At 33.4% G+C, this 15,031-nt stretch overlaps 1 protein-coding gene across 1 annotated transcript; it reads right to left on the bottom strand.

The window, feature by feature from the left end:
• Positions 1-6,147: 6,147 nt before the first annotated feature.
• Positions 6,148-12,100, bottom strand: LOC100305822 (uncharacterized). Its single transcript, NM_001250261.2, has 5 exons — positions 11,953-12,100; positions 8,317-8,360; positions 6,728-6,836; positions 6,485-6,540; positions 6,148-6,395 (listed from the first exon to the last, which is right to left on the bottom strand). Exons 1-5 carry the CDS (start codon positions 12,046-12,048, stop codon positions 6,311-6,313), a joined length of 390 nt encoding a protein of 129 aa, NP_001237190.1. The 5' UTR covers positions 12,049-12,100; the 3' UTR covers positions 6,148-6,310.
• Between the last annotated feature and the right edge of the window lie 2,931 nt (positions 12,101-15,031).

Raw genomic sequence — 15,031 nt, 5'->3', positions numbered from 1 at the left:
TAATGGAAGTAACAGTTGTGGTGTAAGGACAAAAAGGCTTAGGTTTTAAGTCTTTAATCTTGGATTCAATTAATTTAGCAAGGCCTATAGCTTTCGAGATAGAACAAGGAAGTAAAATGGCCAATTCCATTCTAATTTCATCATTTAAACCAAAAAGAAAAAAATTAAGAATAACTTCATGTGGAAGTCCAACCACCATATTACATAATTTCTCAAAAGTATCTTGATAATTAAAAAAAAAAAAACTAGTTTGGCGTAATTTAAACAATTTAGCTTGATGATTTTCATAAGACGAAGGGCCAAAACCTAGTTTCAGTGATCTAGTAAGAGATGGCCAATCTTGGAGCTAGTTATTGTGAAACATCCACTTAAACCAACTAAGTGCATTTCTTTTCATATAAAAAGCAACTAGATGTAAAGGATGATTCAATGGAATCTGGTATAAGGAAAAAAAAATGTTCTACTTGGAATAACCAGTCTAGGGGTTCTATATTGTCAAAAGAAGCAAGTTGAAGCTTAAGGGGGCATTTTATGGGTGAGGAAAGGGTGTGTTAGGTTGGGGGTTGAATGTTGGGGTCATGCCAAACATTAGGTTAAGGGTAGGGGTGGGTAAAGGGAAAGTAAGACCAGACGGGGTGTATGATGGACAAATGCTATTAGGGATAAAGGGTAATAGGGGATGTGAAGATGGGGTAACTGGAGATGTAAGAATAGTGATTGCAAATGGGATAAAACCAAGTGGAATAGAATAAATTGTAAGGGTGGTAAAAATACCTGGTGGAAGGATTTGTGGTGTTGGGGAAAAAAATCTGCAATGGAGAAGTAACAAATACCTAGGAAAGGGTAACCATGAAAGACAATTTGTCCATTAAAGACTCCATGGTCTTCTGCAATGTGACATAACGACTATCTTGGATTTGCACCTGATTATCCATGTAGGTTTGTAAGACCCCTAACCTTTTAGCAAGACTTTGGAAGGCATCATCCATCTTATCTGGTTTAAAAGACATGGGTAAAGGATGAAAGCACCAAAGTGATAGAGAACTACTAGATGAATTAGGGTAAACTCAACAAGAAGAAACACAATAGAAATATAAAAGAGAGAAAAAGAAATATTTATTGATTCATCATAAAATGACTCTTCAAATCCTACAATAACATACTCATTCTTATCTCCCTAATGGATCTAATGGGGTCTAAGGATAATTGAGTATTTAGGAAAAACATAATAAAGGTCCTAAATTGGGCTCAACAGTCAAGTTACAAGAGATATATGATTTCTTATAAGGGAGTTACTATTAGTGCCATGATAATTGCTCTTGGACCCTACCAAGGGGCTGAGACTTTTTTATTCCAAAAATACCTTACCCATGGAATCACGATTCCGTTGTACAAAATATACAATTGAATTCGTTACACGCCAATTTTCGCCCTCGTTATTCACACCCATGACTCCATTGTATCCATAACACGAAATCATGATTTTGTTGTTATATTTTGTAGCACCCCTATAACAAAACTAAATCACGATTATGTTGTGAATAATATTTTTAACACAATGGAATCATGATTCCATTGTGCTTAAAAAATTATTCACAAAGGAATTGTGATTCCATTGTGATAAAAAAAATTATCCACGACAGTATATGGATTCTGTTGTGTTTTTTTTTAAGAAAAAACACATTTATGTGGAGCTTAAATGTGTTTTTTTTTAATTGAACACTGCAACGCTGCATTTATTGTCCATTTATTGACTGTGACTAAGACTGCTTTTTTCTTAAACGTATTGATTGAACACCAATTCTTGCAAGACGTATTTATTGAACAATAGTTTTTCCATATATGCATACCAATTGTATTAAATATAGACACAATCTAAGCCATTTATGTTTTCAGTGTCATCTAAACCATTGATGGGATATGAGTCATGAGAGAATAGTAGACCATGTAATATAAATAACAGTAGGGATTTAATGTCATCAAAGGTTGTAGAATTTTACTTAATCTTTTTCACCATCAACCAATTTACATTGGTGATGGTTGTGTTGAATATGAGTGTATGAAGCTTAAACGTGATAATGATGTGGAAAAATATTTTTCATCTTTTCAGAATTTAGTAGCAAAGGTCTGATTGAGTTGAATTTAAATTTTGGTCGATCTCTAGATGAAATCATTGCCCTGATGCGCAAACCAATGAAACCAACATCTGCTGATGAGGTCATTGCTCTGATGCAAATTAAATTTGTGTTGTCATGTTTTTACTTTATCAAAATTGTACGTTGTTTGTTTATTTTATTTTCAAAAAAGTTTGTATTATTAGTGTTTATTTAGTTGTTGTTTATCCAAATGTTTTTTTACAAATCAATTGAAGAGTTGTTAGTACTACTAGGTGTGTGTTGTTTAAACGGTTGACGAAGACAAAAAATAGGTAAATGAAACACACCATCAACTAAACAAAATATATGTCAAAGCAATAAAAATCTATACAAATAACAATAATTAAATAATCATCCACCTCTGCCACCCTTCCTACCACCCTTGGCTGCCCTCTTCCTTTGCCTCTCTAAGTTGCACCTAACTTCGAAACCCTCCTGCAACAATTGCAAAGATTGTTGTATGGTCTGATGATGACTTGTTTCCTCTAACATAACTTCGAGGCCCAATAAGCTCTGCATGGTGCTTGACACCATCCAAAACTGATCTTGCAAAAACAATGTCAATTACTAACTATTTTTAAAGTGACAATTTAGGGGGGAAAATTAACAAAATCCATTTTGATTTACCTAGCAAGAGTAGTCTCCACCTGGTACATACTCTGCCAGTGGTTGCCTAGGCGGTAGCTGTATTAGGATAGGCGGTAAATGTACAAGAAGACGTGGTGGCTCTCCCTCCTCTGGTGGAATGGCATAGGAGTGGGAAACCCAATAAAACCAAGGCAAATAGTCAGGGGTGCAATCCCAAGGACCCTTGGGTGGCACAGCATCGCCCATTAAATGACATGTTGCTACCACTCTACCCACTCTGTATCAGACGCCTCATACGTGAGACACTATGGTGGATGGCATGGGATGCACTAAACATGTCCAAATTTCCTCAGCACCCTTTCTAGAAGATAAAGCCACACGTTTGTCTCATACCTGATGAAGCCAGAGAAAAGGGCTTGTTAAGGAAAAGGCCTGACACCAACAACAACATCCATCTAGAGGTCACTAGCTTCTCCCTGATCAGATAAGCTTGCCCAATGCCTCGTGTTGGCTTCCATCTGTTGGTTATCAGGTCATCCAAAGCACTGATCTCAGGCTCGAAATAGCCAATAGTGGGCAGATGTGCAAACACCCAAAACTATAAAAAAAAAACATGGTCAAAAAAATTAATTACGGTAATAAAGAAAAAACATAGATAATCACAATTAACAATTATTTACTTACCATGACTAATGACATGTAACCTCCAAATGTCATGTAACCTCCAACATGTTTGCTGGTGTACTAGCTCGCATATGAGAGATGGTCGTATGGGTATGCCAATGCAGAGACTCCCCAAGCATACCAATGACAACCATCCAAGTTGTTGAGGTAGTGGAGGTAGGCAACATGGATGTGAGTCGAGGACTTGTTGGCAAATATCATATTACCAACCAAGTGGAAAAGATAAGTTGTGGTAGCCCATATGTACGATCCTGACTAGATGTATTGGTGATATAGGTCTGTCAGCCACGTCAACCCAACCCTGGAACCTGTAGTGGTTGCCGCTATAACCTCCTCCTCTGTCGAAATGCCAAGGCAAGTCATGAGCAAAACCTTAACAACCTATCTAGTGAAGGCGGAAGGGACATGATCAATGGCCTGTCTGTCACAAGCAAGTGCAAGAGACATGACACATCATCCAAAAGTGATGGTCATCTCTCTGACAAACAGATGGAAAGATGAGGTCTCGTGGTGCCACCTCTCCACAAGGGTATTCACAAAGCCCTTGTTTGCGGCAGGGTATTGGGCCATAACTAAGGTTGATAATCCCCACCGCAACACATAAGCTCTCATTGTCAGCTCAGTGGGGAGTGGTAAGACCTGGCCACTGTGGCTGACCAGCTTCATCTTTGGCCACAGCTGTTAGATCCATACATGACCAACATAGTCGTCCCTATAAGATTGAGTTAATGACAAATCAACTAGACCTCCTCCAAATAGAGGTCCAATGATCCTGTCAGATGCATGTACCACTGCCTATGACTCTAGCTTTAGATTTGGCTCTACCGACGGATGTCATCGTCCACATGCTGACACGATCAGCCTCCAATGTCTCTCCAACATCCCCCCTTTGATGTATGGGGCCCACACCAAACAATCACATCCAACCACATATGAAGCATGTTTGGTACGAGTCATCTAAAATCAAAGGAAAAATAATTAAATTGTTAATAACAAAATAACAAAAAAATTAGTTATTAAAAATAATAACAAAATTTAAAAAGAAAACTTTAAATCTCACGATGGAATCACGATTTCGTTGTGTGTTCTAGCATGAACCACAACAGAATCACGATTCTATTAAAGGTTATGGGTTGTGGCATGAACCCCAACAGAATCATGATTTCGTTGTGATTTTTGGCAAGATCGACCCATAACGAATAGCAAAACCCACAACAAAATTTTGATTCCTTTGTAGAGAGATCTACAATAAAATCGTGATTCCATTTGTGTCGTTAAAAAAAATAACGAAATTATAATTATATTGTAGATCTCTATAACAGAGTTGAGATTCCATTGATTACAAAACCGCAGAAAAAAATACTAGATTAGGGGAAATAAAGATGCTGAGAAAAAAATTGGTATGAAGTTAGTTTAAAGATTTGGTACAACAGTGCACAAAGTTAGACCTTTTAAAAAAAAAAAACTTTAACCTTTATTTTTCTTGGGTTCTATTAGATTAGCAAAAGGGAAGAGGGAATAAATATTTTTTTTTATCTAGCTTCTTATTTATAGAATGCTATTCATACAATAATCAATTCACGACTAATTACAAATTGCATCATTCTTTGTATACTCCGTATATAAGTTATATCAACACTCTGAACTTCATCAAAGATTGCTTTAAGAACATTCCTAAGTTTTATCATAAATGAGGTTAACTATCTCATCTTAAACAAGATTAACACTACCTTGTGATTTCCAATTACCTTCCATAATTATTTCTTCTTAAAAGTAAAATATTAATCATCCTAAGTTGTTAGGTTTTTAATTTACTGCTTTTAAAACAAACATAAAGAATAAGGGCCTTGTATTGTGCGGTAAGACTTTCTTGCAATCACCTTACAACTCTTACACAAGTTTTTTTTTTTATCAGAGCTGCCTATCAAAACGAAATCAATTTGCAACCAAATAACAATTTTTCCTTGTATCACTAGAATTTTTTAATGAAAATGTAAACTTTTGAAATTGTTACCTTAATCATTAGCCCGAATAACAATACAATTTTACCAAACGTAAATTATGGAAGATGAACCTATGGAATACTTCTAAGTTTCAACTTTCAAGCAACGCCACTGAAAACAAAATTAAAAAATAAAACATCGGTGCCAAGTGATAGACTACATCAAATTGGTTGGCAAAAACCGTACACGCATAATTGATCTTGAATCTATTAATAACTAAGATTTTGGGGAGATACTTTATGGCCCCATGTCATAGTTGTATAGGACTCATTACATTTAAGGAAATTTTAAAGGACCTCCTTTGAACTAGAATAATGAGTTCAAGACCAAAAGGTTTAGGGCTTTCAAAATTTAATCTGATAAATACCTGTTTGGATAAATTTCTTAAGAAAGTATTTTTAGGAGAGAAATAAATAAATAAAAATGAAATGAATTTCTTCATAAGATAAAATTAGCTCACCATTAACTAATTTACAAATATCCTTTCATCTTTCAAAGAAATTATGTGAAAATTTCTACAAATTAATTAATGGAGAATTAATTTCAACTTATAAAAAAATTTATTTTATTTTTTCTTCTCATTTTCTTTTCGTAAAAGTGCTTCTAGAGAAGCTTATATCCAAACAGCAAGTCGTTTACGAAGGTTCTAACCTTTGAAAGAACGAAGTGAAACAACAGTTTCATCTTTTTCTGTCTACACAAATTAAACACCATTGAGAATTCTTCTTCTTTTAATTACCTGTTATTACTATAAATAAATAGTAAAACAAATTTAGATTCTAAACATTTCATGGTTCTACTTTATTTTCACATAAAAAGAAAAAGGAAAAAAGTCGATTCTTTCACCTGATCTGATAAGTACAGAAGATTTTAAAAAGTTTAAGCATTTTCAGCATCACTCATGCTGACACAACTCTCAATACGGAATTCAGTGGAGAAATCCATTTCATCAACAATCCTCCCTCTGTTACAAGAATGTGCATAATATGAACTATCAGCATATAAACACATTATGGAGGATAAGGTATAACTCAAATTGTGACAACATAATACCTTTCAAGAACAAACTTCCCCTCTTTATACTTTTGGTTTCTCTCATGTGCAGACTCCTGGACAGAGAAATGCAATTTTAAAGGGGTCAAATGTAATATGACAGAAGGCTGGAACAAAAGAACACGGAAAAATACATGAAAAATTCTGGTCACCCATGCAGATAGACATTCTAATTCCAAGAGCCTAAAACATCCATTGAAATATTTGCTAAAGGAAAAAGAGACGGGGCAGGAGGAGGATTACATATTTCCAGCCAACTATTTGACCACAGCAACAACAAAAAATATCTGCCACAGTATGCAGTCCCGAAAGCATCAACCTTTCCTCTAGCTCTCCAATTGTGAAGTTCACACTGGATCATGGAGCGAAAACAAAAGCACACCCTTAAGAATTGGAAAATTCAGATCTAGTGATGTTTTCGTATAAGAAAAAGTAGAACCAAACAATTCCCAAAATAGCTTTGATAGGAAAGAGTGTATAGCATGTGTTAGAAAGAGCTTCTACAAAGCTTATTTGGGCTTATTTTATGATCCAAGAACTTAAGCTTAAGCTTAAAATTGAAGTGGTTGGGTTAAGCTTATGAAAATGAAAGTGACACCTTCCTACAATTTCTTTTTAGTTATTTCAACAAAGTTTTATGGTGAATCTTATTAAAATAAGTTAAAAAGAGCTTATCTAGGAAGGTCATAAGTTTAACCAATGAAAATAATTAACTGAATTAAGTGCTTATAACCTAAGCTCTCAGTAGTGATAAGCTCTATATTGAATAGCACTCAACTAACTTGTTTACCTAAGCACACCCCCTTAATCTAGTTCCTGTTTTTCATTAACAATAAAGTGTAAACAAGAAGGGCATTAGCAAACACATAAATACATTTTTTATTGAAAACAGCGTTACATATGAAGAGGAGCTAACTAATTCATGATTAGCTTTCTTCTTTCATATGCCCAAGTCATTAGCTTTGGATATTATGCATTAACTGTTAATACATAAAATGAAATCATTTCAAACCAGCTTTTTTATCTTTCTAGGCATGTGCTCCCTGTACTTCACGCATGGCTTCCATATATTCATAAAATCAGCAATAACTACAAGGAACTAGAGTTAGAAATAAATGCATAATGCCCTCTCCTAAGCAGATCCTAAATGCAAAGGAATCAAGAGTTCATATTTACAATTCAATCAATACAATCTAGTGTAAAGTCAATATGTCATGGATATCGAAGTTAGTCCGGGGCATGCAGCCATGCACATATCCAAACAAAGCATAAGACAAGAATTTCAATATTCAAACCTTGGCATTGCTCTCATTGATCAAGATGTACCACGCATCTGAACTGATAAGGATTTTAAACCCATTTTACATGGACTAGAAAAGTTATCAACTGTTAAAAGAATTTGGCAATGCAAATGTATCTGTAACTAATCAATTTTCTCACATGGAATTCTTAAAAACCATGACTTTAATATAGATCTCAAATCAATTATAATAAATAAATAAATAAAAACAAATAGCAAATACAACAGTTCCCATTCTATATATGTAGTAGAAAAGGTTGAAATGCCTCAGCCTGATACACCAATAAAAAACAATTAAAAATAAATGTAAAAATGCAATTTCGTAAAATGGTTTAACTTAAGCAAAATATGACCATCAAAATTTGCAGATTTCTAGCAGTATCAAATTATGCTTAAATGCAATTTTTAACTAGTAATGTGAAAACACTAAATAACATAAGTCACAAGGCTGTTTTGTTGCTATACACCGCCATCATAACTTGAAATTTAATACTCATTTGTGAATAATGAATTAGAACTAAAAATTACTCACACATTATTGAAGAGATATGCTTTTCCCCGCTGGCAATAAAATGACTGAGAAGAATAGAAAGCAGCTATTAAGATGAGAAGTAATTTAACAATCCAGCAGAACAATTATAGTAACGTACTGGTAGAAACCAAGCAAAATCTACAAGACAGAGATAAAGCATTCAATTAGAAGCAAAAAAGTTAACTTTGCCACCTCTCTCCCCCCATACAAAGTTAACATGTCATCTACATATTTATTTACTATTCAACTAAAATAGTTACTCTTAATACATGAGGGTCCTGAAAAAAAAAACACTCACCACAATAAGATGGACAAAGAAACAGGTATTAAAACTAAAAGAAAGGGAAAATTACACTGACATCTAATGTGGTTTCTTCAAATTTCACAAGATACTCCAACTTTTTTAACACCTACACTAACCACCCTTAATTGTACATTGGGGGTTACTGTAGGTGTTAAAAAGACAAGGGTATCATGTAAAATTACAAGAAACAAGGAATGTCAATGTAATTTTCCCTAAAAGAATGCAGAAAATGCAGTCAACGGTCAGAAAGACATGCTACAACTTTTACTTAAGTCGTTTTTGTTGGACAAGTGGTCTTAATAACTTAAGAGGGGTGAATTAATTTTCCACTAACAAACTTTTAACCCCCTTTTTAAAAGATAGGCTCAGAATGTGGAAGCAGAAGCAATAATCAATTTAATAATGTTCTTTAACCATGCAAGACAAAATTGATTGCAATAAAATAAATGAGATAAGGGAAGAGATAAATACAAACTCAATTTATACTGGTTCGGTCACTTCCCGTGCCTACGTCTAGTACTCAAGCAACCCACCTGAGATTTTTCACTCTCTTTGTAAAACTCTTTTTACAAAGTCTGAACCACACAGGGACAACCCTTCCCTTGTGTTCAGGAATCCTTACAACTTAAGAGACCCTCAGTCCCTTAATCAATCTCTTTGAATAAAAAGAAGAAGATTCTCTCTTTAAGAGAAGGATATTACAATTGAAGTTCCGGGATGAACTCTTAATAGATTTGCAAGTGTTTGCCCAAGAGTTGTTGAGAGAGCATTTGGCAATGAAGTTCTCTTGTAATATCTCTCTTGCTTTTTGAAATCAGGCATATATATAGGCTCTTCGTACCTTTTCAAAATAGTTTGAAGAGATGTGTCTTTTCAAAAAGTTTTTTCTGAATTTTTTCACTGGTAATCGATTACAGGTTTCTGGTAATCGATTACACAGTTATATTTTGAAGGATCATAACTTTTGAATTTGAATTTCAAGAGTTTCGTTGCTGGTAATCGATTCCAAACATCTGGTAATTGATTACAGGTTCAAAATTCAAAATCAAAATCCTTTTTAACATCTTTTTTTAAATTTGTCTACTGGTAATCGATTACACTACCTGATAATCAATTACCAGAGCCTTGCATGTCTTGGAAACACTTTGTTTTGAGGCAAGGTTTGATCTTAAAGTAATCTTGAAGCAAAACTTTGTTTGTTGAAGCAATTTTGTATTAATCTTGAAGCAATGCTTATCCTTTGTAGTAGTCTTGTTTGATTTTTCTTTGACATCATCAAAATTCATGTATTCATACATTCACATTCTCCCCCTTTTTGATGAAGACAATCATTATCAAGCAAATTCTTTTTGACATCATCAAAACCTGCATGATTTACAGTTTTTCTAGTCACATAAAAAAGGACCCTATTTTCCCTTGACTTGAGCATTTAGACACAACATACTGCCTGAGAGATAATCAATTCCTACCCATCATGAGGACAGCTACTATGTAAACACCTCTATTAGAATATCAACCTGTTGTTAGAGATGCAATAATTATAAAGCCCTTCATGTGTCTTCCTTCACCTAACAGATTAAAACTTTGAGATAGTTGGTTCACAACATTGTATTAGAGGTTCTATGGTCAAGTAGTGTAGAGTTCAACCTTTACCACCCTCACTGTTCTAATAAAAAGTTGAATTTCATCATAAAGTAGATGAGCCTGTGCATTGTTCATGCTTCAAGCCGGAAGGGTTCTTGTGTGAGGAGACATGTAAAGCCATTATTATGTCTTCACCTAACAGGTTACACTTTTGCAATAATTGTTTCAACACATCTGCAGACTATTATCCAATGATTTCCATTTTCGAAATTTGATCCTCAATATGGAAGTTATAAAAGTGAACTACACTCTTTGACTGCAAGATGCAATCTTAGCATATCTTTGATTTATCCATGAACAGGATTGAAAAGCAAAAGGATTAAAGTAAAGGATAACAACAATTCATGCAACAAACCAGTATTTCCCAATATGATTTGTTGCCAATATAGTTATTTGGCATCCTTCAACTGTAAGAACAGATGAGCCTAAGAGTTACCATGCAGTATACACTTCCCCACTCTGCATACAGACAACTGCTGGATATAAGCCTCTCTTTTTTCATCAGATTGGCCACAAAGTTCTTTTCTTTTTCTAATAGAGGTAGAATCTGCAATGGGAATGCTAATGAGAAGGCAAAAGAGCAACAGATGGAGTTTGTTTAAGATAACCTAACAGCTGAAAATATGATACTGCCACTGGTGCTGTTCTGAGTTCTGAAGATAAGAGTACATTTTGCCAGTATCACCAAGCCTATATGAATCTTTTATTGCAGCTGTCTTTGCCACAGTAAAAATCCCAATGACCACTCAATCAGATTCAAAAAGCACTTGTTTCCATTGATCAGAGCTTCAAAATACATCTATTCTCCAACTTATTCAGCAGAACCAGATAAATACACATGCCAAGAACTCACATAAGATTGTTGGATTAACAACAAATACTCAATCAAATCCTATGACAAATTTAGTTCAAGGTGTATCTTATCACTGGGTTTAGAAATTATAACCCTGTCATCTAGATTTCACTTGGAAGAATGCAATCTGCAGATTAGAAACGTTCAAGGCAGCAGTCAAGGTCCAGCTTGCTGAGGCTCTAAGGTTATGGGTCAGCTAGGTACACCTTTGGAAATTGGGATGAAAAATTGAGTGATAATTTTAGCATGAAAAGGTCAAACTTAAGCTCATTTTCAATGATTGACCCAAGGTTTTAAAAACGGACCACAACCACGATTTCAGCCACAACGTCAAGGTTTTTGTGGTCTCTGCAACTGCAATTGTGGCCTCATGAACCATATTTGTCCACAATTTCGCACAATATCAAGGATCGTGACAAAACCACTGCAGAACGACCTCAATTTAAAACCTTGTGTGGACCAAACTGATTACAAGGGTCAAACAATGTTCTCTACATTAGTGGTAAAACAAACTCCTGCAATTGTAAAGACTCCACTCCCTATAAACAAACGGCTCAACATATCAAAGCTTGATTTTACCAATCAGGGCTATCCTTCTAGCACATAATCATAACTATCAAATCTCACAGACTCAATATAACAAAGACAGTAAATTTTCACACACCGGCAAAAGAAAAATGAAATAAAATGATTTATTGTTCTTTTAAATTAGCAAAAAAATTGTTGTTCTGCCTGTTTCAGATTATCTCACAATCACCTTCTTCTCAAAGAAAAATGTTAGATAAAACAGTACTATCATTAACTAAAGTTATACAGAGAGAGAGAAGATTTGTACACGAGAGATGAGATCATCTGCAAGGGCTAGGTGGGTTTTGCAGGACTTGCAACTGTAAGACCTACCCTCAAGCTCCACCGTGAAGATTCTTCCCATTTTCTTCGTTTATGAAAGACACCCTTTGATTTTGATGCCACCACTCACTATTATCACTGTCCCAGGTAAAACCAATTATACAAATGAAGAGATTACTATGAACTACGAAGAGAGAGAGAGAGAGACAGAGATGGGTACGAAGGATTCTAGCAAGGGAGAGAGAGGAAACGGTCACGTGTTACTGAGTTACTGGTCGGATCAAAAGTTCAACAGAGATTTTTTTTTTCTTTTATTTCTTCATCGGTTTTGCTTGTCGGAGTAATAATTTTATAAAAAAAAAAAGGAAATTAATTGTAGGAGTAACTTTATAAAAAAAAATAGCGGTTGAATTAATTGGCACATGTTTCACTCTTTTTTCAGTTTGGATAAATTTTGACTTAATCATCAATTTAATTCTTAAATTATTTTAAATGATTTGATTTAGTCTTTAAATTTTTAATAGATTTAATTTAATGCTTAAGTTCTTAAAACTGAATTAATTATCTTCTTAAATTTTTAAAAAATTCAATTTGATCCTCAAATTCTTGATAAATGAATCGATCCTCAAAATTTTAAGAATTTGAGAATGAAATTGAAATTGATTAATTTTTTAAAATTTGAGGATCAAAATTAAACTTTTTAAAAATTTTGAGATCAAATTAATTCATTTTTAAGAACTATCAAATTGAACCTTTCAAAAATTTTGGGACCAAATTGATAATTAATCCATAATTTTTTCTAGAAAAAATTTTAAGGAAAAATAAAATAAGTTATTCCATAAATTAAAATTAATTTATGCAAAATTATTCTCATAATGGACCACTTCATTTAAGCTTATTTTTTAAGAAAAGTATTTTTTTTATAAAATAAATAGATTTTCATTTTAATGGTGTGTTTGTCTAAATTATTTTTACTTAAAATAGATATTTTTGTTTTTTAATAAGCAAATCCTATCATCTTTAAAAAAACAATTTTTAAAAAAATATTTTTTAAAAGTTTAAACAAATTCATCCGTAAGTTTCACTAAAAGATTTTTTTAAAAACTTATGCATACCTCATTAAGAGATCTCGAGTTTAAATCTTCCGTTTGCAAATACATTAAATACTTGAGAGAAGAGTTTTGTTGTTCATAGTAGTTCTATCTTACTCGAACAAGATTGTCTCTAATTGAAGATACTTGTTGTCTAGACAAAAAAAAATCTTATATAGAAACTTATATATTTTTTCTTCTTATTTTCTTTTTCTATAAGTGTTTTTGAAGAAGTTTATTCAAAATTCATCTAAAAAAATAGGTCATGTATTGACAATAGTAAAAACGTTTTACATCGTTATCCAATTACAACTCATTATATGTGATAAGTTTATTATTTTATAATAATTATCTTTAAAATCATAACAAAACTGATTTGTAATTGATTGACAATTTTAAATAATTTTATGCTATCGACACATATATCACCATTAAACTTATTTCTTAAGTCTCTAATGTTAGAGATAAGGGGAGCAACATAAGCAACATAATTAACAACACAAGGCTAAAGCTTGAAACTCAAGGAAAAGCTTGAAGAAGTTTTTTGAAGAAGTTTTGGCTTTTACATGCCCAACTCCCTTGAGTGACATTTGTATTGGTTGTTATCTTGGTTGTTGCATCTTAGTACATTTGATATCTGTGTTGCATTGCTCATCATCATAGTTTGTGTGAAGAAAAGTTTCTAAGTTAGAAAAATTTCTTCAGAGGCAAACACTCTCTGTTTTAATCGATTACATCCTCACTGTGATTGATTACAACAAGTTGTCTGAAGTTTGTAGAGTTGAGTCTCATATTGGTTTAATCGATTACCGATATCTTGTAATCGATTACTTTGTTGTTTGAGACAATGAATGATTTATTCAGGAGTCTCTGCTTTAATCAATTACCAAGTGGATTAATCGATTACTTCTCTCTCATTTAGTTGTTCAGACGTGAACAAGAACATTTTAATCAATTACCTAGAGCATCTAATCGATTACATTGTTCTTAAGTTATTTCCAGATGTTGATAAGAACACTTTAATCGATTACTTAGATAATATAATCAATTACTTTGTTAAAATAATCAATTACCTTGTAGATTTAATCGATTACAAATGGTTATAACTGTTTTCTCTATAAATAACCAGCTTGTGTTCACATCTATACATCAAGAGATCAATAGAGGATTCTCAATAATCTCAAAAATAACATCTTCGCCTCAAAATGAGCAAGATTTCATGTTGTCATTAGTGAATAAGAGTAGAGAAGAAATGAGCTATATAATAACTCACAACTTCTTAGTCATTTGGTTATGAAGATCATTTCTTGAAAGTAAATTGTGTCTTTTGAATAGAAGAAGATCACATTCTCAATCCAACAATGTTTTTGTGGAAAGATTGGTCAAGTTGTATCTCTCCTACTTGGATTTTTCTTGTGTATGATTTTTACACAGTCTTTTTGTTTATGCATGAATCGCTTAAAGTATGCTAGAATAGAGTTTTCTAGTTTGGGTTAAGAATAGGGTTCTCTTAGGCTTATATTCACAAAGGACCCTAGTGTTGGGTGCCTTGGTCTCTTTTTCTGGGTGTGAATTGTAGATTGGTTGTGATTGCTTGTAAGTATTCTTAATGCACAATGAAAATCTAATTCAGGTTGTGAATTAGATAACTAGATTAGCTTCTCTAGAAATAGAGAGTAAACAAGTTTAGAAAGAAAAAAGTATTATTTAAGAGCTGCCAAAAGCAAATAGGCCATCCAAATCATCTTAGGCTGCTAAATTTAGCAAATTGTTATGAACTAAGTGTCATTCCTACAAATTTTATTTCATGTTTGGCATCTCTAGAAGAATTATATAGGGGGGTTGTTATATCGAATGGGAGGTTTGATGTAAGCTCCATTGGAGCTTGTAGGCTTAGGATCTTCTTCATCAATGGATTCCTTTGTTTCTTGGAAGATGAATGGCAGTGGAATGGAGAAGGAAGAGAGAGAGGAG

The sequence above is a fragment of the Glycine max genome, chromosome 12 (assembly GCF_000004515.6).
Source record: "Glycine max cultivar Williams 82 chromosome 12, Glycine_max_v4.0, whole genome shotgun sequence".
NCBI lineage: Eukaryota > Viridiplantae > Streptophyta > Magnoliopsida > Fabales > Fabaceae > Glycine > Glycine max.
This window is presented reverse-complemented; position numbering and strand designations above follow the sequence as displayed.